General features: G+C 38.3%; 1 protein-coding gene across 1 annotated transcript; it reads left to right on the forward strand.

Annotated features, from left to right (window-relative positions):
- Window positions 1-23,213: 23,213 nt before the first annotated feature.
- Window positions 23,214-25,920, forward strand: LOC111881019 (L-type lectin-domain containing receptor kinase IX.2). The gene has a single exon (XM_042898065.2). It carries the CDS (start codon window positions 23,555-23,557, stop codon window positions 25,439-25,441), a length of 1,887 nt encoding a protein of 628 aa, XP_042753999.1. The 5' UTR covers window positions 23,214-23,554; the 3' UTR covers window positions 25,442-25,920.
- Window positions 25,921-26,770: the final 850 nt, after the last annotated feature.

The raw sequence follows: 26,770 nt of genomic DNA on the forward strand, positions 1-26,770 counted from the left end.
ACATTTGAAATGATACTACCTTCTTCATTGAATACAACTTGATTTCCTATACCCACAACAAGTTGTGATACACTTATCAAATTATGTTGAAGTCCTTCAACATATGCCACTCTGTTTACTGTGAAGTTTCCATTTGTGACTTTCCCATATCCTTTCACTTGACACTTGTGATTATTTCCAAATTTGACAACTCCAACATTTTTCAAGCTTCTGTAATCTCGCAAATTTTCTTTCCTTCCAGTCATGTGACGAGAGCAACAACTATCAATGTACCATTTCATATCATATTGCTCGTCACATATCACCTGCATTTATTGAAAAAATTTAGGAACCCAAGACTTTTTGGGTCCATCATTAGTAGAATGCAACAAATTTTTGGAATTTAAGAACCATGTTTTCACTTTGTTTGTGACCGAATCAATTATATCAACATCATCAGTTCTAGATTTTGAAATAATCATTCAATAATTTTGGATTTCCATTCATTGTAATCTTATCCTTCACAACATTCGCATTTTTGATAACTGGTTTCCATTTTTGAACTGGAACTTGCGAATTATTAGATGATGTACTCTCAGTTGCAGAATTATTTGTGTATGTATCAAATGCACTTTTGATCTGTTCTTCTGAAAATTTTCCATTTTGATATTTCTTTCCTTTTCCATCAAACCAATGATTGAAAGTTCTAACATCATATTTTCCTTTTGTACATGAAACTTTGTTTGGTTTTGATATTGAAGGATTTGGAAAATTTGGTTGTTTTGGTGAAAATTTCTTTTTGACTTGAGTTGAGTTCTTCAAACTTGAGGAAGTATTCGTGAATTTGCCAACATTTTGAAACTTTTGATTATTTGCAAATTTTTGCGAATTCTCAAATTTTCGATTGTTGTCATATTTGCGAACATATGGAACCTTGTCAACAGAATTGATTTGTTTATGAAAACTTGATGATGTTTTTGAAATTTGTTCTTTTTCATCTCTTGATTTTTCCTTAGACACTACTTGCCAGAATATTGTTTTTCTTGCTTTTCTTTTTGAAACATTATTTTCTGTTGAAAAATTTCCAACCATCAATTTGAATTCATGAGAATTTAGTTTCACTTCAATCTTTGATTTTTCATCTTTTTCAAAAACTTTGTTTGATTTTTCACCTTTTACCACCCATTTTTGTGTTGATTTTGGTTTTTGAAACACATAAGTATTTTTCGTTAAATTGTTTTCTTCTGTGTTTTGATTTGTGAAAAAACCTTCAGTTGTGGACTTTTGATTATATTTTTCAATCATTTTATTGAAATCAGGATGAACTTTCTCAGCATTTCCAGTAGTGACAAAAACTTGATTTGGAAAAATTGTTTTATCAGTACATACAAAATTTGGATATACCACAGTGTTGGCTTCCAAATAATGTGCGCCTTTATCATTTAAAATTTTATCAAATTCTTTTGTATTTTCAAACACTTGATCAACAACAATCCTTTGAGGTGTTTCAGTTGAAACTTTCTTTTCTTCTTTATTTACATCTGTGTCCTCAGATTTCCAACTTTCAACTTCCACATTATCAAACATACAATGTTGCGAAGTTGAAGATTTATCAATTTCATCCTCTACTATTGAATCAACTATTATTTCTTTACCTTTGATCTTAGATGTGATATTAATGATTGACAATTGAGAACAATCAACCTCTTCTTCCTCTTCTATCTCACTGATTTCACTCACATTATCAGAATTTTCATCAATATCAGCATAATTCAATTGTGAGGCAAGCTTTGAATTTTCAGTTTTCTTTATGATTTTCACTTGTTCACTCTTTGTCAAACATTCATTGACAATGTTAACCAATTCATCAACATTCAGAAATTTATCAATTTTGACAATACCATATGCATATCTATCATCAGGTATTTTGTCAAATTGAGCAATTGTGCTTTCGCAATCATAAGAAACAACATCAACTATTTCACGTTCATACTCAAGAAAAGGTAAAAGTTTTCTATGTTGTTCTTTTCTAATATCAGAAGAGTGATGTAAAGCTGTTAATTTTGCGTACAAGCGTTTTGCAGAATTACAATAGATGTTTCTCTGTGCTAGTAATAACCTAACATCATTAGTAAGATTATTCCTATCACAGTCTATATTTTTGACTTGCAATTCTAATTTTTCAACTCTGCTCTTCTTTATTTCTAACTCTCTTCGTGTCTCACTAAGTTGCACATTTAATTTCTTAGCTTCATTACTAGCAGACATAATAACAGAATCAAAATAAGCCACAATATGATCAAATGAAACAATTTCAGCATCATAAGCAGATAAAGGAATATTAAAAGATTCAAGAATTATATGTACCTTAGTTGTCATGGGTGATTTGTCAGTGGATTTTGACACAAAGCATTTCCCTGAAATGTTCTCTTCGCAATCCTCAAAGCTTGCGAACATTGCTCCATGTGTGGGATGTCTCATTTCTTCCTCATCAGATCCTAAAGACCAGATCTGATAAGTTCCACTCTCTTCTTCAGTCGTTTCTCCCTTCGCAACCAATGACACTCCTTTTGTCTTTGCACGTATCTCTTCAATCCTCTCAGAATAGTATGCCTCATCTTTGACTTTTTCTTTCTTCTCTTCTCTCTTTCGCAACATGCAGTCAGCCGCGAAATGATTCGGACCATTGCAATAATGACAATAGATTCCTGAATCACCTTTCAACTTTTTCTCTTCATTCGCATTTTTCGGTTTTTCCTCAATTTTCTCCATCTTCTTCCTCTCATCCCCTCCAGTCCTTGTGGTAACATTCTTCGCATCATTCATCTTCCCTTTTGGATTAAAAGGCTTTTTGAAATACTTTTTAACTCTGTTGTTTGAATAGAATGCCACAGCTTCATCATCGGAATTCATCAAAAATCCTTCATCATCTGATCCATCTTTTTCATCATTTTCTGATACCTTTGACACTAGAGCCAAAGGACCACCAATAACTTGTTTTGATTCTTCATACATTTCTGAGACCTCAGATTCATGTGTTTTCAATTGATTGTAGAGATCATTCAATTTAGTTGTATCAAAACTTTGTTGATTCTTAATCATCAAGCTCACACTTCGCCACTCCTTGCGAAGTCCCATAATGAAAGTTAAATTGAATTCCATGATAGATCTAGTGATACCGTACCTATTGCAGCGAAACACAAGCTCATTCAGACGATCATAGTAACTTTCGAGAGTTTCTGCATCCTTCTGTCTGAATTCCTTCAGTTCAATCAGACATTGCTTCACAGAATTGATCTTCGTCTTTTCGCTACCTTGATACTTCTCTTTTAGAGTATTCCAAATGTCTTTTGCTGTTTTACAACTATGAATGTAATTGTAAACCACAGGAGGAAGAGCACCTCTTAGTTCCCTCATGCATCTCTTTTCGTTATCCTTCAGACGTTTTCGTTGATCTTCAACATCAGGAGATCCAGTGGATGGACCAATTTGTTGAACATTTGCAGGAGCTTGAACTGTTCCATCGATACAATTCCAAAGTTCTTCATCAATTCCATTTAAGTAATCTTCCATTCTATCAGCCCACTGATCATAGTATTCTGGAATCAACATCGGAATTTTGGTTGAAGAACCAAGCAAATGAGAGAAAGAAGTCATCGTGTTCATGTTGAATTTCGCCATTGATGAACAAACAAAAATTTCAGAAAACTTGAGAATTTGATGAATTTCAGAAATCGATCAAGTGAATTGATCAAAAATCGCTAATCGAATACTCGACTTAACAATTCAGATGCAGAATCAATTCAAATCTGAAGATCAAAAGTGATTTTCAAAACCAAAATTGCGCGGAAAATTTTGAGTAAAATTTGTAACTCAAAAAGCAAATGATTCTTATATGAAAATCAGATCCAAGCAGTTTGAATCCTGCTCTGATACCAATTGTTGAGAATTGTTATCGAGAATTAATATGCAAAACAATAGAATTGAATCATGAATGATAAAGAACACACAAAGTAAATAAAAATCAGATCTTGTTTTATTAAGACTGATTACAGAGAAAGTTGAAGTGAGTTTTTGTGTTTCGATATTGTTCTCTCAACTTCAAGCCTAAGTCCCTATTTATAGGGAACTTACAAAAATTATACTAAGTCATATACAGTGAAACTTCGCATGCTATACTTCGCATTTAAAATAGACTTAGTAAAATACATACAAAATGCGAATCATTACAAGACAAACTATTCGACTTTTACAACTAACATCTACAGCTTCAGGAAGGGCTTTTGTGAAGATGTCAGCCAGTTGATCAGTGGTTCGAACAAAATGAATTTTGACATTCCCATCTTCCACATGATCCTTAATGAAGTGATACCTCAGTGCTATGTGCTTAGTCTTGGAGAGTTGCACTGGGTTATGACAGATCCTAATTGCACTCTCGAAGTCGCAATATAGTGGGATCTTTTTCATATTGAGTCCATAGTCCCGGAGCTGGCTTTGGATCCAAATCACTTGAGATGTACAGGAGGCAGCTGCGATGTATTCTGCTTCAGCGGTAGACAGAGATACACAAGTCTGTTTCTTTGATTGCTAGCTAACCAACTTCCCGTCAAGGAATTGGCAGCCTCCAGTGGTGCTTTCCTGTCTAGTCCACAACTTCCAAGGTCTGCATCTAAGTAGCCTTGAACGAAGAAACCTGAGTTTGATGGATACCATAAGCCGAGAGAGGTAGTTCGTTTTAGATACCGGAGTATGTTCTTCACTACAAGCATATGAGGTTCACGAGGATTCGCCTGAAATCTAGCACAGTAACAGATAGAAAACATTATATCAGGCCTGCTAGCAGTAAGGTACATTAAAGAACCGATCATCTGGCGATATATCGTAATATCGACTGCTTGGTGCTGAACGCCATTGGAACTTTAACCTTTGAGTCTCCCATCATGCCGAATTTAGCAAGGAGAGTCTTGGTGTAGGCTTCCTGGTTAATAAAGATGCCTTCGGGTCCTTGTCTAATATTTAAACCAAGGAAAAAGTTAATCGAACCCATTGTGCTCATTTCAAATTTAGTCTCCATCAGCTTTCTGAATTCAGCTGTTAAGCTAGGATTCCTTGAGCCAAAGATGATGTCATCGACATAGATTTGAACAATCATAAGGTGGTTACCTTCCTTCTTACGAAAGAAGGTTGGGTCAACCGAACCTTCTTTGAATTTGGACATCTTTAAAAACTTGGTTAGCGTTTCATACCAAGCCCTAGGTGCTTGTTTCAGACCAGAAACCGCTTTGTCCAGAATATAGCAGTGATTGGGGTACTTTTCATTGATGAATCCTGGAGGTTGCTCCACGTACACCGTTTCTTCAAGTTCTCCATTCAGAAATGAGCACTTTACGTCCATTTGGTAGACCTCAAAGTTCTTGTGTGCAGCATAGGCAAGAAATATTCGAATCGATTCCAACCTAGCTACAGGAGCAAAAGTTTCCTCATAATCGATTCCTTCTTCCTGGCAGTATCTTTTCACCACTAGACGAGCTTTGTTTATTATGACATTGCCTTCCTTGTCCATTTTATTTCTGAAGACTTATTTGAGACCAACAACCGAGGCATCTTTAGGAGTTGGAATGAGGCGCCAAACCTTATTTCTTTCGAACTCATTAAGTTCGTCTTGCATAGCTTGAACCCAATCAGAGTGATCAAGAGCAGTGTTTACTGTCTTTGGTTCAACTTTTGAGACGAAAGAGTTAAACATGCAGAACTCTACTTTTGAGAATAGAGATGTTTGCTTTGCCTTCAATTGAGATCGGGTCAAGACCTTTTCCGAGACATTACCCACTACCTGTGAAACAGGATGATCTCTGGTCCATTTGACAAGAGGAGGGTAATTTGGATCATAGGATGGATCCAATTCAGCATTTACCATTTCTTTTAATTCAGATTGACTATCATCGTCGTAAAACATATCTGCATTCTCCCCCTCGATTGATGAGCTTTAAGGTGTATCTTGACTTTCCGGTGCTACATGACTTTCGGGTGGTGTTGAGCTTTCAGCTACTACAGTACCTTCGGGTGCAGTAGAGCTTTCGGTTGCAGCAGAGTTCTCCCCCTCAACTTGCGAGCTCTGCTGTTTTGAAGAAGATGGATTCTCCCCCTCAACTGAAGCACTGTGCTGAGGAGGTTCATTTGGAATTGATTCTCCTTTACCCATTCGTTTGGCAGCATCTGCGACGATTTGCTTCAGATGGTCAACTTTGTTGTCTGCTGCATTGGCTTCTGAGAGAGTAGCCTTCTGCGGTTCATCGAATAACTCCACAAACTGCTCAAACAAATTTGCAATCGAGTCCGTGACTTGGCCTATTTGAGAGAAAATTTCTCCAACTGTTTCCTCAGTGGCCTTTAGCTTCTTGACGTAGCTGTCATCGAAAGTCACATAATACGTTTCTTCAATCTTCCTCGAACGCTTGTTTAAAACCCGGTATGATTTTGAAGTAAGAGAATATCCCAGAAAAATCCCTTCATCGGCTTTAACGTCGAACTTATTACGATGTTCTTTACAGTTGAAGATGAAGCATCGTGAGCCGAATACATGGAAGAATTTAACGTTCGGCTTCCTGTTGTTGATGATCTCATAAGGAGTAAGAGTGAAGCACTTATTGAGATAGGACCTGTTCTGTGTAAAACATGTTGCATCAATAGCATCAGCCCAGAAATATAAAGGTAGAAAAGCGAAACTTAGCATGGTTCGGTCCGCTTCACACAAAGATCGGTTTTGTCTATCGACAATCCCGTTTTGTTGAGGGGTGTAGGGGACTGAGAAGTTGTGACTGGTTTCATTTTCTGCCAAAAATTCTTCAAATTCTTTATTCTAGAACTCCAGCCCATTGTCGCTTCTGATGTTGCGAACGACTTTCCTCAGTTACACATCAACCTGCTTAATAAACATCTTTAGCTTGAGAGTAGCCTTAGATTTGTGCTTCAGAAAGAACACCCATGTAAAACGTGAAAAGTCATCGACAATAACAAGAATATACTTGCTACCACCAATGCTTTCGATAGATGATGGACCATACAAGTCAATGTGAATTAACTCAAGTGGTTCAACAACTTTAGTGTTTATAATGGATAGGTGACTTTGACAACTATGCTTCCCCATTTCACACGCAGCACACAAATGTTCTCGATCAAATTTGAGCAGTGGAAGACCCTGAACATGACCTCCGGTGACAAGTTTGTTGATATTCTTGAAGTTGAGATGGGAGAGCCTTCGGTGCCACTGCCAGCTTTCGTCAGAATATGCTTTGGATAACAGACAGATAGCTGGATTTCCTTTGATAGGTTTGAGATTGTGAGGAAACATTTCGCCTTTGCGCTCTGATTTGAGAATCACTCTTTTTGTTTTCTTCTCTATTATTTCCGAACCCTCATCGTCAAATGAAACTTTAAGACCGGTACCTCCAACAAGCTGAGATACACTGATGAGGTTATGTTGTAGCCCTTCAACGTACGCAACCTTTCTAATCGTGAAGTCTCCATTTTTTATCATCCCATAACCTTTTATCGTACCAAATGAGTTGTTCCCGAACTTGACATTCCCGCCGTTTGGAAGAGATCGAAATTCCCTCAGCTCTTCCTTCCTTCCTGTCATGTGACGTGAGCAGCCACTGTCAATATACCATTCTTCGTCGAACTGCTCGTCACTGATAACCTGCAAAAATTAAGCAGATTTAGGAAACCAAAGTTTCTTGGGTCCACGTGAGCCTTTCACAGGAACAGGAATAGTAAGAGAAATGTCAACAAGATATGTTCTTTTTATTAAAGTTGTTTCATCTTTCTTCTTAATAGTGAATACTTTAATTTTGTTAGGATTTGTTACAGCCGGTTTGGACTCAGTTTTTGGCGTTTTGGCCTTGGAATGCTTTTGATTATTCTTGACTGAGGAAACCTTTAATTTTCCTTTCAAATCTGTTCAAGATTTTGGATTTTGAGTTTGAACAGAATTGGATTTAGAATGGAGTTGAGTGTAATTAGAATGAGAGAATTTGGACTGAGAAGTTTTCTTGACTTGAGGTTCTAAGTGACACTTTTCTTTTTGGTCATTAGTGGGATCGAACCTTGAATTTTGGAAGCTTTTGCTCTCAGAACCGAACCTATGCTTTCGGTAGCTGGTGCTCTCTGAACCGAACCTTTCACTTCGGTTGTTATTCCTTTCAAAGCCGAACCTGTCCTTTCAATTGTTGTTACTTTCTTGCGACCTTACAGCACTTTTCTCTGACTTTGAATTTTTTTCATGATAAGAGAAATGGTCGTTTTGAGATCGCCAAAACTGTTTTCGCTCAGAGAGATTCTTTTTGTATCTCAGATTCCTTTACTGCTTTTGATCCTTCACTTGCTTCGGCTATCGGTGGATGTTGGTTTTTTGCTTTTGCTTCCTGTCAGCCGGTTCACTTTTAACAGATGATGTTTCGCTTGTAGGAGTGACTTCTTCTACAGGAACTTCTTTTGTACCACTAGTTCTTGGCACATCGAAGTTGTCAGGCTTGTTTAGTGGCTCTGGCACATATCTGCCTTTGGTTTTCCAGGACGTTCGCTCTGACAGACCAACGGTTTCGTCAGCATTATCTATAGGAGCAGACCAGAAAAACTCATCACAGCCATCTGCATTATCTTCGTTTACTATGGCGGTGAGTTCGGCTGTCTGATGATCGGTTACTCCTGTGACCTTATATACCTGATTTGGAGTTGTTCTTACCTTTTGGTACACAACAGCCTTTTCATCAAGAATCGGGGACTTATTTTGGGACAAACGAGCAAACTCCACAGAATTTTCAGAAATAAGATTTTTGTGGTTTTCGGGTTCGCTCTTGACAAACTCAGAACAGTCAACTTCATCCTTTACAGAAATTACGCTCTCATCATCATCCTCATTAAGCTCAGACGCGTTTTCAACATCAATTTTATTTTCTGAGCTCAAGTTGGCATTCAATGAGTCAGATTTTTGTATGGTTTCGGTCCTTAGTTTCAGTTTATCGTTTTCATCCAAAAGGTTTTTCAGCATGTCCTTATGGTCCTTGGACTTTATAAAAGATTCGATTTTGTCCAGACCATACACATAAGTCGGATTCACATCATCAGACGAAACTACACTTTCGCAATTATATGCTTCAGCATCGATTTCATCCTCCTTAAACTCAAGGAAGGGCAAAATCATGCGATGAATTTTCTGCCCTATTTCACAGTTCAGATGAAGTTGAGTGATGTTCGCATAAAGACGTTTAGCAATTAAACAAAAAACATTTCTCTGTTTCAAAAGTTTTAAATTGTCTCTTTGTAAGTAAATGTTTTTGTCCTTAGATTTAATCAGCTCCGACTCCTTTAGCTCTATCCACATCCTCCGTTCCTCATTCTTGGATGACACCCTGCTTACTTGGTCAGTTAGGTTAGAATTAGTGACCCGTGTTTGAGTTAAACAGCTATCTAAATTTGAGATTCTTGAATTTAAGTTTTTTAATTCTTTTTCATATGAATTTTGTGGGACTTTGAATGAAATAAAAACGGATTGTACCTTCTTGATCAATTCATCAAGCTCATTGATCTGCACACTGAGAGGTTTTGCTGTGAAGCATAAGTCCTCTCGCTCCTTGGTGTCCTCATTCCCACCGTTTGTATTGTGTCCCCTCATTTGAGATACATCTGTCACCATCAAACACTTCTCACTGCTTTCATCACCTCTTGCAACACACGCCTTTCCATGAGATGGCTTCCTGACTTCATCATCCTCTGAGTCGGTTGACCAGACCTGAACGCCACCGAACTCATCATCCGCTGCCGAACCCTGTACAATTAAAGCATTCATAAAAGGATTAGTAGCGGATTTCTTTCTCTTGATCTCTTCCAGCTTTTTCATCAACACAGCCTCTTCATCTTTTTCTTCATCCTTTTTCTGCCATTTTCTTCAAAACACAGTCTTTGACATAGTGGTTCTTTCCTCCATAGTAGTAGCAGTTCACACCAGAATCTACTTCAACTTTCGCCTCTTTCTTTGGTTTCTCTGTCTTCGGCTCCTCCCTAACCTTTTCAGAACTATAGCTTCCCTGCCAATTTCGGTTCTTATTGGTAGGAAACCTTTTCTTGATGAACCTCTTTGGATTAGACACCATCATAGCATAATCTTCAGAAGTAAGATTATAGTCTTCTAGGTTGAGATCTTCATCTTCTACCACATTTTTGCTTTTAGACAGGAGGGCCAAGGACCCCAAACTTGAGACCACATTTTTCTCTTGCAGGACAATCTTTTCTTGGGATTTCAGAATTCCCACCAGCTTTGCTAAAGAATAAGACTTGAACTGCTCATGAGCTTTAACGGTGGACACGACAGCTCTCCACTCGGATCTTAGGCCATTCAAAAAGGTAACTTTTTGTTCAATCAGCTTCCTTTCTATATCGTGTTTGATCATCTTGCTAAGAAGATGATTGAAGCGATCGAACGTGTGAGTAACAGTTTCATCATAATTCTGCTTAAATTCACCAAACTCAGACAAAAGCTAGGTCTGAATAGAATGCTCCAAATCTTCATCTGTGGAATATAGCTCTCGCAGCCTATCCCAGATTTCTTTAGCGGTGTAATATAGCTCTCGCTAGTGGAAGATACGTATCCCAACTACCACCGAAGTCTAAAACACATTCACAGAGCATGTCCTCGAGAGTCTGAATCGTCCTCTCACTCTGTCCGTCCGTGTGAGGGTGGAAAGCGGTGCTAAAATGAAGACGAGACCCCATCTCGTCAAGAAACCGCTTCCAGAATCTGGAAGTAAAACGGACGTCTCGGTCTGACACTACTGAAACAGGCACTCCATGCCGAGCTACTACCTCATGCATATAGATGTCGGCTAGCTTCTCAGCCGATATACTCTCCTGGATTGGTATAAAGGGTGCGCTCTTAGTCAGCCGATCCACTATGACCCAAATCGAATCCACTCCCCGCACGGTCCTGGGAAGCTTAGTGATCAAATCCATGGTAATGTCCTCCCATTTCCATACGGGAATGTCTAACGGCTGCATCTTGTCGTGGGGTCTCTGGTGCTCTACCTTGACCTTCCTACAGGTCAGGCATCTCTCCACATACCAGGCAACTTCCCGCTTCATGCATGGCCACCAATAATCAGGTCGAAGATCCCTGTACATCTTCGTCGCCCCTGGGTACATGGAAAATCGAGACTTATGGGCCTCGTCCATCAACACCTGCCGTACTCTACCCCAGTACTGTACCCAAACCCCCCATGAAGGGTCAACAATCCCCGACTGTCATAATCCAAAGAAACCACTCGGTCCACGATCCTCTCACGGTTCTGCTTCTCCTCCTTGAGGCCCTCAGTCTGTGCCTCCCTGATCCACTACAACAACGGAGTAATCCCTGTCACCGGGCACCACTCGGCACCGTCCCTTGGTCCAGCAACATACAATCATACATACAAATATGTACGGGCCGACATTGGTGCCTAAAACCCGTTCAAATAGGAGGAAACTCATCTCAAATTTTGAAGCTCACTACAAGAAATCCTTAGATGTAGTCTTGTCACCTACCCAAGTTATCCATGCCAAATATCACCCAATAAACAATTAGGTTACACATGCAATCTATAACCCATAATGGAGGTGAAATGACTGTTTCACCGCTGGTCCTATCAAGACTCACAATCGAGGCCAAAGCCCGTAACCATAAACTCCATAAAAGCCCATTAATGGCCGAATTTTCCAAATTGGGCCCAACCCTTCATGGAACCACCCTTAGTAGTCATTACATACTTCATAATCCCCTCAAGTCAACCTTGGTCAAGGTCAAATTCAATGTTCTGAGTTGAATCAACTCGTCCAGCTATCCTTCAACTCGGCGAGTTTCCGTCAACCACAAATTCGCGATATCTCGCATCAACTCGTCGACTTTTCCCGAAACTCGTCGAGTTCCTTCACCGAGCCCCTTTCCCACTCACTGATTCACTCTGAACTCACAACTTGAAGGAAAACGGGGACTCGCGACCCGACTCGTCGAGTTCGAAGAACAAATCGCCGAGTCCTAATCGCAAATTCTAACCAATCGAGTTCTAATCCATTCCAGGGCCTCTAACTTGCAGATCTGATCCCTTGGGACCATTTGAACACGTAAAGTTGCTGACTTTAGGTGTAACTATGAAGGAATGAAGCCATTTCACTCAAACACTACTTTTCTTGGGAAAAACACATTCGACTCGCCGAGTTGTAGAACAGCTCGTCGATCTAAGGCGATCTTCATCGGACTCACCGAGTTGTTCATCCAACTCGTCGAGCCCATGGCTATCTTCATATGACTCGCCGATTCCATTCAGTCCCTTTTCCATACAGACCTGATTTGAGCTATGTAGCGGCTCCAAATCATAGATCCAAGCTTCTAGGGCATGCTTATCACGTAAAGTTGCAAAATTTGCATGCATGCATGGCTTTAAAGGCTTCAAATGCTAATCCTAACCTCTTAATGGGGTTCCAAGCTCAAGAGGGACCTCAATCACAACCATAACTGAAACTATACACTTCTACGATGCAATGAGAGTCCAGATCTAAAGTTTTCATCCAAGGAGAGTCCATATCTCAAGTTTTGAATCATAAAAAGGCTCCAAAGAAGGCATATCAAGCATAAAGGAGGTTATAATGGAGGAATGCACAAGGTAACAACTTCATTACCTGAATGAAGAATAGATGTAAGCTATCTCATGGATCTTTCTTCCCTTCTATGGACCTTCTTTTCTTCCCTAAAGCTTCCAAGCTATCACAAACACACTCAAACTCAACAATGGGGCTGGGGTTTACAGGGGAAATGTTCTGAGAGTGGTAGAAGCGAGGTTAGGGGTGCATAAGTGTCTTTAAATAGGGTGCAAACCCTTGAAATTAGGTCTTCATCCAAACAGGCAGACTTGCCGAGTCCAACGTATGGACTCGTCGAGTTTCCAGCTTAACTCACGTGATCAACCCGTCTCTACTTGACGAGTCGGGCTACAGACTCGTCGAATACCCCTCAAGAAATGAAAAACTTTTACTTAAATCACATACTAGAAACGGAGCGTTACAACTCTCCCCCACTTATCTTAGACTTCATCCTCGAAGTCTGCTGCTGAAAACAACTCTGGGTAATGCTTCCTCATCTCCCCCTCAGACTCCCACGTCCACTCGAAACCCTTTCGATGCTGGCACTGCACCTTCACTAGCTGAACCACCTTGTTCCTCAAGGTCTTCATCTTCCGATCTAAGATCGCAACTGGTCTCTCGATATAATTTAAGCTGCTATCATCCTGAATATCCTCCAAGGGTACAACTGCTGACTCGTCCACCAAACACTTTCGCAACTGAGAAACATGGAAAGTGTTGTGGATCTGGCGAAGCTCTGCCGGAAGATCCGACTGATAAGCAACCCGACCCACTCGGGCTAAAACCCTAAAAGGGACAATGAACCTGGGACCTAGCTTTCCCCTTTTCAGAAACCTGATAACACCCTTCCAGGTTGATACCTGCAGGAGGACCATATCTTCAACCTGAAACTCTAAGTCCGAACGCCTGCTGTCGGCGTAACTCTTCCGCCTACTCTACGCAGTCTGTAGTCTGCTACGGACCTGCTGGATCAACTTTATGGTCTTGAGCACCACTTCAGTGCTCCTAATGACTCACTAGCCGACCTCGCCCCAACAAATATGGGTCCTACACTTCCTTCTGTAAAGCATCTCGAAAGGAGGACGGTCAATGCTCGTATGGTAACTGTTGTTATACAAAAATTCCGCTAGTGGAAGATACATATCCCAACTACCACCGAAGTCTAAAACACATTCACGGAGCATGTCGTCGAGAGTGTGAATCATCCTCTCACTCTGCCCGTCCATCTGAGGGTGGAAAGTGGTGCTAAAATGAAGGCGAGTCCCCATCTCGTCATGAAACCGCTTCCAAAATCTGGAAGTAAAACGGACGTCTCGGTCTGACACTACTGAAACAGGCACTCCATGCCGAGCTACTACCTCATGCACATAGAGGTCGGCTAGCTTCTCAGCCGATATACTCTCCTGGATCGGTATAAAGTGTGTCCTCCTAGTCAGCCGATCCACTATGACCCAAATCGAATCCACTCCCCGCGTGGTCCTGGGAAGCTTAGTGATAAATTCCATGGTAATGTCCTCCCATTTCCATAAGAGAATGTCTAACGGCTGCATCTTGTCGTGGGGTATCTGGTGCTCTGCCTTTACCTTCCTGAAGGTCAGGCATCTTTCCACATACCAGGCAACATCCCACTTCATGTAGGGCCAACAATAATCGGCTCGAAGATCCCTGTACATCTTCGTCGTCCCTGGGTAGATGGAAAATCGAGACTTATGGGCCTCGTCCATCAACACCTGCCGTACTCTGCCCCAGTACTGTACCCAAACCCCCCATGAATGGTCAACAATCCCCGGCTGTCATAATCCAAAGAAACCACTCGGTCCACGATCCTCTCATAGTTCTGCCTCTCCTCCTTGAGGCCCTCGGTCTGTGCCTCCCTGATCTACTCCAACAGCGGAGTAATCACTGTCATCAGGCACCACTTGGCATCGTACCTTGGTCCAGCAACATGCAATCATACATACAAATATGTACGGGCCGACATTGGTGCCTAAAACCCATTCAAATAGGAGGAAACTCATCTCAAATTTTGAAGCTCACTACAAGAAATCCTTAGATGTAGTCTTGTCACCTACCAAAGTTATCCATGCCAAATATCACCCAATAAACAATTAGGTTACACATGCAATCTATAACCCATAATGGAGGTGAAATGACTGTTTCACCGCTGGTCCTATCAAGACTCACAATCGAGGCCAAAGCCCGTAACCATAAACTCCATAAAAGCCCATTAATGGCCGAATTTTCCAAATTGGGCCCAACCCTTCATGGAACCACCCTTAGTAGTCATTACATACTTCATAATCCTCTCAAGTGAACCTTGGTCAAGGTCAAATTCAATGTTCTGAGTTGAATCAACTCGACGATCTATCCTTCAACTCGGCGAGTTTCCGTAAACCACAAATTCACGATATCTCGCATCAACTCGTCGACTTTTCCTGAAACTCGTCGAGTTCCTTCACCGAGCCCCTTTCCCACTCACCGATTCACTCTGAACTCACAACTCGAAGGAAAACGGGGACTCGCGACCCGACTTGTCGAGTTCAAAGAACAACACGCCGAGTCCTAATCACAGATTCCAACCAATCGAGTTCTAATCCATTCCAGGGCCTCTAACTCGCAGATCTGATCCCTTGGGACCATTTGAAAACGTAAAGTTGCTAACTTTAGGTGTCACTACGAAGGAATGAAGCCATTTCACTCAAACACTACTTTTCTTGGGAAAAACTCATCCGACTTGCCGAGTTGTAGAACAACTCGTCGATCTAAGGCGATCTTCATCGGACTCGCCGAGTTGTTCATCCAACTCGTCGAGCCCATGGGTATCTTCATACGACTCGCCGAGTCAAGCTTGCGACTCGTCGAGTCCATTCAGTCCCTTTTCCATACAGACCTGATTTGAGCTATGTAGCGGCTCCAAATCACAGATCCAAGCTTCTAGGGCACGCTTATCACGTAAAGTTGCAAAATTTGCGTGAATGCATGGCTTTAAAGGCTTTAAATGCCAATACTAAGCTCTTAATGGGGTTCCAAGCTCAAGAGGGACCTCAATCACAACCATAACTGAAACTTTACACTTCAACGCAATAAGAGGCCAGATCTAAAGTTTTCATCCAAGGAGAGTCCATATCTCAAGTTTTGAATCATAAAAAGGCTCCAAAGAAGGCATATCAAGCACAAAGGAGGTTATAATGGAGGAATGCACAAGGTAACAACTTCATTACCTGAATGAATAATAGATGTAAGCTATCTCATGGATCTTTCTTCCCTTCTATGGACCTTCTTTTCCTCCTTAAAGCATCCAAGCTATCACAAACACACTCAAACTCAACAATGGGGCTAGGGTTTACAGGGGAAATGTTCTGAGAGTGGTAGAAGCGAGGTTAGGGGCGCATAAGTGTCTTTAAATAGGGTGCAAACTCTTGAAATTAGGGCTTCATGTAGACAGGCAGACTTGCCGAGTCCAGCGTATGGACTCGCCGAGTTTCCAGCTTAACTCACGTGATCAACCCGTCTCTACTTGACGAGTCGGGCTACAGACTCGTCGAGTACCCCTCAAGAAATGAAAAACTTTTAATTAAATCACATACCAGAAACTGGTTGATAGGTTTTTTTTTGAGTAAATTATGTAAATTTAATAAGTAATTAGCAAATCTTCTAGAACTCAACATTCTTGCTGAAAATGTTTTTGATTTTTCAAGACCAGAATAATGAAAAATGGATGGAACGTACCTAGCGATTGACGGAGCAAGGGGCTATAGGCGGAGCAGACAAGAGGATTTACAGGATTTGGGGGCGAAGCGCAGCAGAGGATGTTTGTAGTTCATGCCAGAATGCTTATTAGCGGCCTCTAATTTATTCCTGAAATCTCATCAGTGGAAGTCAACTTGGAAGTTGAATGGAACTTTCCATGTATGAGAGACAATCTATAGGTCACGCCAGACTCCACCATAGATCTCATTGTCATCCAACACCATGGATGCCTCTCCAGAGAAGCACATAGGGTTAATGTTGCAGAAAAATCATATAGATCACATCGTATCTCTCACGCGACTGGCCCGAGCATAATGCGCTCGTCGGAGTTACCTGATCTTCTCCGGAAAGCAGATGCTCTGCCAAAAAAATGTTTCCGGGCACAGATCCAACCTCACCTTTGATCTATGTACACTAACTTAGCTAATACCGCAACTAATCAATTCGTATACATGACAATTAAACATATGTACTGATCCGACTCTAGATTAAACTTGATCCACCTAGTTTCTTCGTCGAAGTTACTGCTTTCCGGTTATTAGATACATTGGAGATTAGACTCGTCCCTACCATCGACTCAACTTCCAACCTCTGTAATCAAATAGCTAAAATCCTTTGTAACCACTTCACCGGAGCACTTCATTCAATCACCAAACCTTTGCCGGAAATCTGAGCAGTGAATGTCTAGTTCTCTCTCTCTCTCTCTCTCTCTCTCTCTCTCTCTCTCTCTATTGAAGCTACTTCAGCCACGCCGGAGTGTTATTGCTGGAAAAACCTCATAGAATCAATGCATGTTAGGGTCCAGAAATAGTTAGCTCTTCATCGTGTGTGGTCTGAAATGGCGTTGCTTGTGTCTACCCTAGATCTAGAATCTCTCTTCGAGAATAAATTTTATGAAGACGATAAAGTAGCCTGAGCATTACCAAACTTGATTCCATTTATTTAATTTAAGCCCTTTATATTCTCATCTTTACTTTAAGCCCCTTAATACTTAATTTACTAAATTACCCTTCAAATGTTTTTATATATTCACTAACTCACAGTTCCTAAATGGAAGTGGTACGATTTATAAAACATTTATCAACTAAAATACCCAATATTCTTAAGTGATATTACTAGTTTGCAAGTGGAGACCATCCTCTTTAATCTATTATGATTACTTTCTCTTTTTTTAACTACCATTAAAAAGAATTTTCTATTTTTTGCTATGGAATCATATTCCTTAGCTACTTGACTATGAATATTTCGTACGGAATATGTTTTCGTTGCTATTTTAGAAATTCAAAAAACAAGTTGTATACACAAGTAACTATGGTTAAGATTTTCGTAAAAAGTTCTATAGTAGATTAGCTACAAAATTTTATTGTGTAGCAAAAGTAGCTACGAATTTTAATTTCGTAGCCAACTACCTACGAATTTTAATTTGGTAGCTAGTTATGTAGCTTACTAGCTACATATATGAATTTCACCACAAGGAGAAAGGCCATTACCGGCGACAAAAGTCGCCGGTAAAAGTCCCAAAAGTCGTCGGTAATGATAATAGCGGCGACGCGTCGCCGGTAATAAGTCGCCGCTACTGCCTCGTCGCTATTGATCAGTTTGTCGTCGCTAATGATAATAATCGCCGCTATTAGTATGTCGCCGCTAATGAGTATTGTCGCCGCTAATAATGTTGTCGCCGGGAATGACATTTGTCGCCGGTAAAAGTGTCGCCGGAAAAAGTGTCGCTGGTAATGAGCTCTGTCGCCGGTAAAAGCGTCGCCGGTAATTGTTTTTCAATTTTTTTTAAAAAAAAATGATTTTCGTTGCCGGTGATAATATCGCAGGTAAAAGTGTCGCCGGTAATAACAATATTCGATTAAATATCAAAACCAATAGTGTCGACGCTAATTACAAAACAAACATCCTATTAAATATCAAACATAATAGTGTCAAATAAACATCCAAAATACAATTAAATATCAAAAGTCATACTATCCGAGTAGCAAAACAACAAAATTTTTACAATCTACCAAGTAGCAAAACGAGACAACATATGCAAATAAGACCCATTCTTACATACCCTCATCGTCGTTCCCATCGTTCCCTTGATTATTTTGGGATTGAAAAAACGAATAAAGCTCATCCCTACATGCCGGGTCGGCGAGCATTACACGAAGATTTTCCAACTACATAATTAATAACAATATATATAAGCTTATAAGTTAGATTGTCAAACATAAACAAAAACTATCAAAATACATTGTTATTTTTAAAGTAAGATAGAAAACCAAATTACCAAACTTTTTAGCAAATAATCACCAAACTACCAAATCAACATGCATTTTACGATGCTAAAGTAGATTGCTATTTTACCTGTGATGGTTGTGATGGTGGTTGTGATGGTTGCGAAGGCTGTGGAATCGTCGGGAGACCAGAAGGTTTGCGGCCAATGCCTCTAATGTGGCCACGTCGCTCTCCTAATACTTTCTCGAACGTAGCTCTTTCTTGAGTTGGCGTAAACTCACTTTCACCTTGAGTTTGTTCTAGCAGCTCTTCAACTAACCGATTCTGTAACTCCCAAAAGTGAGTAACAATTAAGTATAAATAAACATTTAAATATATGATAAAATTATAATTAAATACTTACATATTGTTGTTCCGATTCAGCAGTAACAAATACACCATTCTTATCGGTATGAGCTTTGCGAAATGTTTCCACTCTCTTAAGGTTCTGTTTAAGTTTAAAAATTAGATTATATTTTAAATAAATAATTACATGTATCGTACGGTACCTTCTTATAGCAAGTACTGCTATACGAGCTCGAACCCCCACGATTCACAATTGTTTGCTTTTCACGGATTTTTTTGTTCCTTTCTGAAGCAATTTTGTGTTCGTCAGTTTGAAAATACTCAATTGTCTTCTCCCAGTTATCAACAAGCATACCATCCGGAGGATTTGCCAATGCTCTCGGGATATCTTCATACCCTCCGACCATCTTGAAATATTCTTTAGCGTCGGCTTTACGCTCTCGAAAACCTCTTAACAAGGCTGCTTGAAAACTCTCTGTCAATAAAGTAGCTTGTGCATCCTGGTACATTTGATTGAGATCAAACTTTGTCTACAATAAAAAAAAAAAGTTAACCAAGAAACAATTATAGTTAAACCTATAAAATATATTTAAATAAATAATTACCGCTAAATGTTGTAATACAATGTCCTTTATATCAGGGGAAACTCTTTTCCAACTCCATTTGTCGAAAGGGACCATCTGCCACATTGTTTTCCCAACTTCTCGGGAAAACATGTCTCCCGCCTCTCCTACGGGATTAAATGTGATATCCCTATCAAATTGCATGGGTATTGGTTTCCCCTGGTTCTGCAAGATTGCTTTTTCAAGCTTTATATTTTTTGCTTTTCCTCGAGCTTTCCTTCGGGCATGTCCCTCAACTACAAATGTAATTAAAAATTATTAGAAACGACATTTAATTTATGATAATTGAACAAAAATAGTAAATAAAAATTCATGATAAGACTTACCGTCCAGCTCGTGCTGGCCAGGACCTCTACCACCTGGGAAAGGTGGGTCCTCAGCTCCGTCTCCCCCATGTCCACGACCCATGACAGCAGCCATGGTAAACATAAACAACAGCCACACTCTCATCATTTCCTGAAAAATTATAAGATATACAAATACAATTTTTATTATAGATACACATTACATAGAAATAAACATTTAGATAGGAATAAACATTTCCATTTAAACTAGAAATCCAAATACAGTTCATATTACCAACACATATTACAAATACATATTACATAAGAACTATTCTAATCAGAATCTTCCTCATATCCTTCAGTGTCTTCTTCGGTATCATAGTCAGAATCGGTGTAAAAACTAGAAGCTTTCTAGTTTTTGTATATAAGTTTTTAAACAATTTTATAGTTTTTTTTTTGTGTTTTTTTTTCAAATTATAAAAATAATGTATTTTTTTTTCAATTATAGCATCCTACTTATAAGAAAACCACATACTTTTACATACGTATTATGTTGTTGTGTTGTTTTTTTTTATCGTCGAGATTAAAATGTATATAAGTTTTTAAAGATTTTTATAATTTTTTTTTTGTGTTTTTTTTTCCAATTATAAGTTAACTATATAACTTATTGGTTAATTAATTTGGAGTTAGCTTGGGTAAAAACTAGAAGCTAAGTTTTTAAACAATTTTATATTTTTTTTTGTGTTTTTTTTTTTCAATTTATAAAAATAATGTATTTTTTTTTCAATTATAGCATCCTACTTATAAGAAAACCACATATTTTTACATACGTATTATGTTGTTGTGTTGTTTTTTTTACCGTCGAGATTAAAATGTATATAAGTTTTTAAAGATTTTTATAATTTTTTTTGTGTTTTTTTTTTCCAATTATAAGTTAACTATATAACTTATTGGTTAATTAATTTGGAGTTAGCTTGGGTAAAAACTAGAAGCTTTCTAGTTTTTGTATATAAGTTTTTAAACAATTTTATAGTTTTTTTTTGTGTTTTTTTTTTCAATTTATAAAAATAATGTATTTTTTTTTTCAATTATAGCATCCTACTTATAAGAAAACCACATACTTTTACATACGTATTATGTTGTTGTGTTGTTTTTTTTTACGGTCGAGATTAAAATATATATAAGTTTTTAAAGAATTTTATAATTATTTTTGTGTTTTTTTTCCAATTATAAGTTAACTATATAACTTATTGGTTAATTAATTTGGAGTTAGCTTGGGTAAAAACTAGAAGCTTTCTAGTTTTTGTATTTAAGTTTTTAAACAATTTTATAGTTTTTTTTTGTGTTTTTTTTTTCAATTTATAAAAATAATGTATTTTTTTTTTATTTCAATTATAGCATCCTAATTATACCAAAACCACATAGTTTTACATAATACATAAGAAGGTGAAATTCACATACTTTTACATACATATACCACATATACATCAAATACAAATACACACAAAATAACATCCTATTTAAACCAAATACACATAATTTCACATATATACATAATAACATCCTATTTATACCAAATACAAAAGTTTCACAATCATATATCACATTTACAACAAACATACATACATTCACATACACACAATAACATTCTACTTATAACAAATACATATAACTTCTACTAATATACCACATATACATCAAACACACATACATTGGAATATATATACCAAATTCACATATATTCAAACAAATACAAAATATACAATCCAATTTTCACATATGACAATTATCACATAATTTCACATATAAATACAACTTGAAGCTATACAACTAATTGCAATTAAATAACCACAAACAAAAAATTGAATAACTTGCTTCTAATCCAAAACAATACCACCAAAAACAAAAATATGAACAATTTATTATCATTCAATCACTACATAAAGCTACAAATCAAAATTCATACAAAATAAAAAAGAAATCATAAAAAAAAAACTTACCTTTCTTCAACAAATGGAGGTACCCACAAATTGATCCCAAAGCTTTAACCACTTACTTGGAACAATGCTTCTAATCCAAAACAACACCACCAAAAATAAAGAACATGAGCAATTTATTATCATTCATACAACACAAAAATGAAATCATCAAAATAAAACATACCTTTCTTCAAGAAATGGAGGTAGAAAATTATCCCAAAGCTTTAACCACACCTAGGGACACTTGCTTGGAACAATGAGGGGAGAAATTTGCTTGAAAGAAGCTGATTGAAGAAGAAATCGGAAAAATGGTGAAGGAACTCGAAGCAAACAGAAAGGGAAATGAAGAGGAACTGTAATCTGCATGCGTTTTTTTTTATCTGCGATCATCAATAGCGGCGACACGTTTAGCGGCGACGCGAGGATCAATACCGGCGACAATTGTTAATAGCGGCGACAAACTGGAGGGAAGGGTACCGCGACATTTTTAGCAGACAATTAGCGGCGACTTTTTTAGAGTTTTAGCGGCGACATGCGTGTCGCCGGTATTAGGTTAGACCGGATAAGGCACCCCACCCGTTGGATTGGCTATCTCATCGAACGGTTGAGATGCAATGTAGGGGGAAAGTGCGGATTCGGGTGTCAACCCTTTAGCGGCGACACTATTAGCGGCGACTAGTGGCTTTACCGGCGACTCTAGCTAGAGTCGCCGGTAAAGCCAATAGTCGCCGCTAATAGTGTCGCCGCTAAAGGATATATTTCTTGTAGTGTTCTATAACAAGTGTCATAGCGAACTAGCTATAACCAACAATTCGGTAGCATATTTTGTAGTAAAATAGCTACGGACTTTTGATTTCGTAACAACTATTTAGGATTTAGCTACGAAATGAATTTCCGTAGCCCTTTTCGTAGCAAAATAGCTACGACCAACCATTCTGTAGCGTATTTCGTAATTAAATAACTACGGTTATCATTCCGTAGTAACTTTCTGTAGCTATTTAGAATTTAGCTATGGAATGCAATTCCATAACCATTTCCGTAGCAATATAGCTACGACAAAACATTTCGTAGCATATTCCATAGTATAATAGTTACAAATTTTGATTCCATAGCAACTTTCCGTAGCTATTAAGCATTTTTCTTGTAGTGCATTATTAAGTGCAAACACCATTCCGTTCGCATTTGACATTTGTTGTATCACAAAAACTTAATCATTTTCCTACCTTCGAAAGTATTTTATCTAATAATACTAACATCCAAAATTTTAAAATCGAGGATGTTATATTAGATTTTGTAAAGATGACACCCATTTAATAATTGAAAAAACAGAGAATCTAGCAGAGTAATTCTTGGATATGAAAACTGAATTGAAAAAGACCAAGACGCCACCATTTTATTGTTTTGCAAATGATTCGGCTAATCAATGCCTAATCACTTTGTTTAAAAAAAATACTACGTATTTGATAATGTGACGACATGATGAAAAAGGTAAAGTCGTGCCCATGTGCCCATGTCCTACATGCATAAAGCACGTTGACTGACTTGAGTCTTGATTGACACAAGTCTACTTCAAACAGCAAACAAACAGCCATCAGCTTGGACAGGATTGGCATGGTGGATGGTTGAGCTGAGGAGGATTTCTGACTTCTTGTAGTGAAGAACACCCAGCTACCATAAAATTTTTGTAGCAAGTTTCTAAAGCATGTCTAACTTAACATGCTTCCTTTTCCTTCTCAGCGTAACCCCTTATGCAGCTTCCCATAGTTTCGATTTCCCAAATATTACTCCACACGAAAACCAGAAGATAAAAACATCAGGGTGTGGAGCTTATATCTCTGACCAAGGAATCCAGGTGACCCCTGAAAACAATCGTCATTTAGACAACAGGACAGCAGGCTGGGCAACATACATCACACCGCTTCATCTGTGGGATAAGAAGTCTAAAGAGCTAGCCAGCTTCTCTACACATTTTTCATTTGTTATTGATTCAAACAATAATACTGATTACGGTGATGGCCTCACATTCTTTCTTGCTCAGAATAAATCCATGATTGAATCAGATTTGGAAAATTATTACGGTGGAGGAGACATTGGGCTTCCGTTCAATAGCACAACCAACCTCTCAACTGTTCCGTTTGTCGCGGTAGAGTTTGATACATATTATAACCCTAGTTGGGATGCAACCCCACTTGATCATGTAGGCATAAACATCAATAATCTTTCTTCTGTTAGGTATGGATATTGGTGGAGCAACATTACGTATGGGAAAGAGTGTCGAGCTTCGATTAATTATGATTCTGTTTCCAAAAATCTTAGCGTTTCCTACACCAATAGCCGAGATGATATAGATGAACTTTATTACGCCATTGATCTAAGGGAGGTGTTGCCAGAATTTGTGATTTTTTGGTTTTCAGCAGCAACAGGTGCCTCGTTCGAGAAAAACAATGTAAGGTCTTGGACTTTTAATAGTTCTATTCTACACATTGACAAAAGAATTGACATACCACCAACCATTAGCCCCCAAAAAATTTATCAGAACAACACGCTACCACCATCCATAAGTCCGGATTCAACGAAGGAGAAGAAGAGGACAGGATATATAGTGGAATTGATTGCTGGAGCCTCTGTTGTACTTGCTTTGTTGGTTATTGTTACAATTGTTTGTTGGAAAATGAGGAAAAACATGGGAGATGAAGTTGACGAATTTGGATCTGGTCTGGAGATGAACAATGAATTCACAATGGGCGTCGGACTTCGAAGATTCTCTTACCGTGAATTAGCTCGGTCAACTGGTGGCTTTTCCGAGAAACAAAAGCTAGGCGAGGGAGGTTTTGGAGAGGTTTACAAAGGGTTTCTGGATGAATTGAAAATATATGTTGCAGTCAAAAGGGTATCCAAGAATTCCAAACAAGGGATCAAGGAGTACGCAGCAGAAGTAAAGATCATTAGCCGATTGAGGCACAAAAATCTCGTCCAATTGACTGGTTGGTGCCACGAGAAAGGAGAACTTTTGCTTGCTTATGAGTTTATGGAAAATGGAAGTTTAGATTTACATCTCTTTAATGGAAACAGCTTGTTAGCATGGGGAACAAGGTACAAGATTACCTGTGGTCTGGCCTCTGCTTTGCTATATCTACACGAAGATTGGGAGCAATGTGTTTTGCATAGAGATATCAAATCGAGTAATGTGATGTTGGACTCAAATTTCAATGCTAAGCTTGGCGACTTCGGGTTAGCTAAGTTGGTTGACCACGAGAAAGGCTCACAGACTACAATGTTGGCTGGGACTTTGGGTTACATGGCTCCTGAAAGCGTAGTAACTGGAAAGGCAACCAGAGAATCAGATGTGTTTAGCTTCGGAGTTGTTGCATTGGAAATAGCTTGTGGGAGAAAACCCATCGTATATAAGGCTCAAGAAAACCAAATACGATTAGTAGAATGGATTTGGGAGCTTTATGGGAATGGAACACTTTTAGAAGGGGTAGATCCACGGCTAGGGTCAGATTATGTGGGAGAAGAGATCACACGTGTGATGATCCTTGGGCTATGGTGCGTGCACCCTAACCCAAATATTCGCCCTTCAATGTGACAAGTTATTCACATTCTGAACTCTGAAGCTTTTCTGCCCATACTCCCCTCAAAGATGCCGGTGGCTTCTTATTTGTCGTCTCCCATGTCTTCATCATACGGCATGCCTTCTGTCATCCAAGACATCAAGTGGTGCATCTAAATTGGATTCCTCAGAGAAAACAACATCATCGACAGTCTCTTCTCATTCTCCATATGTATCACTGTTGTATTCAGAGTAATGAAATATTCCATCCACTCTCAGTTTTTGCAGAAGAAGAAATGGAGCTTCTAATGATTTTGTTTATGGTGTGTGTATACAATAAATGGTATTTTCTTCTTGTTTGTTTGATTTCGTTCATATGATCTGCAGATATGTGTCGAAATTTATGATTTTCCAGTTGGGACTATTTCTTAGTGTACGTATATTTATGTAAGGAGCTGATTGATAATTTATAAAAATGTGAAAGAAAGAAAAATAGGTATCCATTTGAAATTAAAGTCTTTTCACCATTTTTCCCTTATTGATAATTTATAAAAATGTGAAAGAAAGAAAAATAGGTTATATCCTGTTGCCTGTATCACCATTCACATTTACACTACCCCTCTTTGAGTCCATCCTCTTCTACATCCCAACCACAACCTCCTAAAAAACATAAAAATGCAATTTCCAATCTAACCATACACCAAAACTTGTATAAAAAAACTTCCAATCCAACGATACACCAAAACATGTATAAAAAAACTTACTTTTAATTTTTAATTATTTAGTTAAAACCAGGGGTGGAGTCAGAATTTGAGAACAAGAAGGGCTTAAATCTTAAAAAGATAATAAAAAATATTGATTACTAGTTTAAAATAGAAAGTTGTTTATTCAGGTTCAACACTATATAGCTGGTCAATATTACTAAAGTATTATTTTTTAAAGTTGTAGACATGTATTATAAATATCTTCATCTAATATTATCTCTAACAATATACAATTGTTGTTCACGAAGATTTTTCTTTTCATTTAAAAAAAGAATCAATGACTCTTTTGTTGCTCAAAATTTAAAATATGATCATAAAAAACCAAATTACTAATCATGATAAAATTACAAAAATGACGTAAGAATTAAAGATTACCTATTATTATTGATTAGAGAATGAAAGCAATGGTAACATCTTAATGAAAATCAACTCCCGACAATAAAATAATAGAGATACCCACTTTAACAAATTAAAATAGACAGAAGGGACTTTGAGTTTAGTTTACTGAGATGGGCCACATAATTACTCATGGGTTGTATTATATATAATTCTATCATCAAACAATTAAAAGAGTTGAAGGGGGTGCAGCACTCGGGTGCCC

Source organism: Lactuca sativa, chromosome 9 (genome assembly GCF_002870075.4).
Source record: "Lactuca sativa cultivar Salinas chromosome 9, Lsat_Salinas_v11, whole genome shotgun sequence".
Classification (NCBI taxonomy): Eukaryota; Viridiplantae; Streptophyta; class Magnoliopsida; order Asterales; family Asteraceae; genus Lactuca; species Lactuca sativa.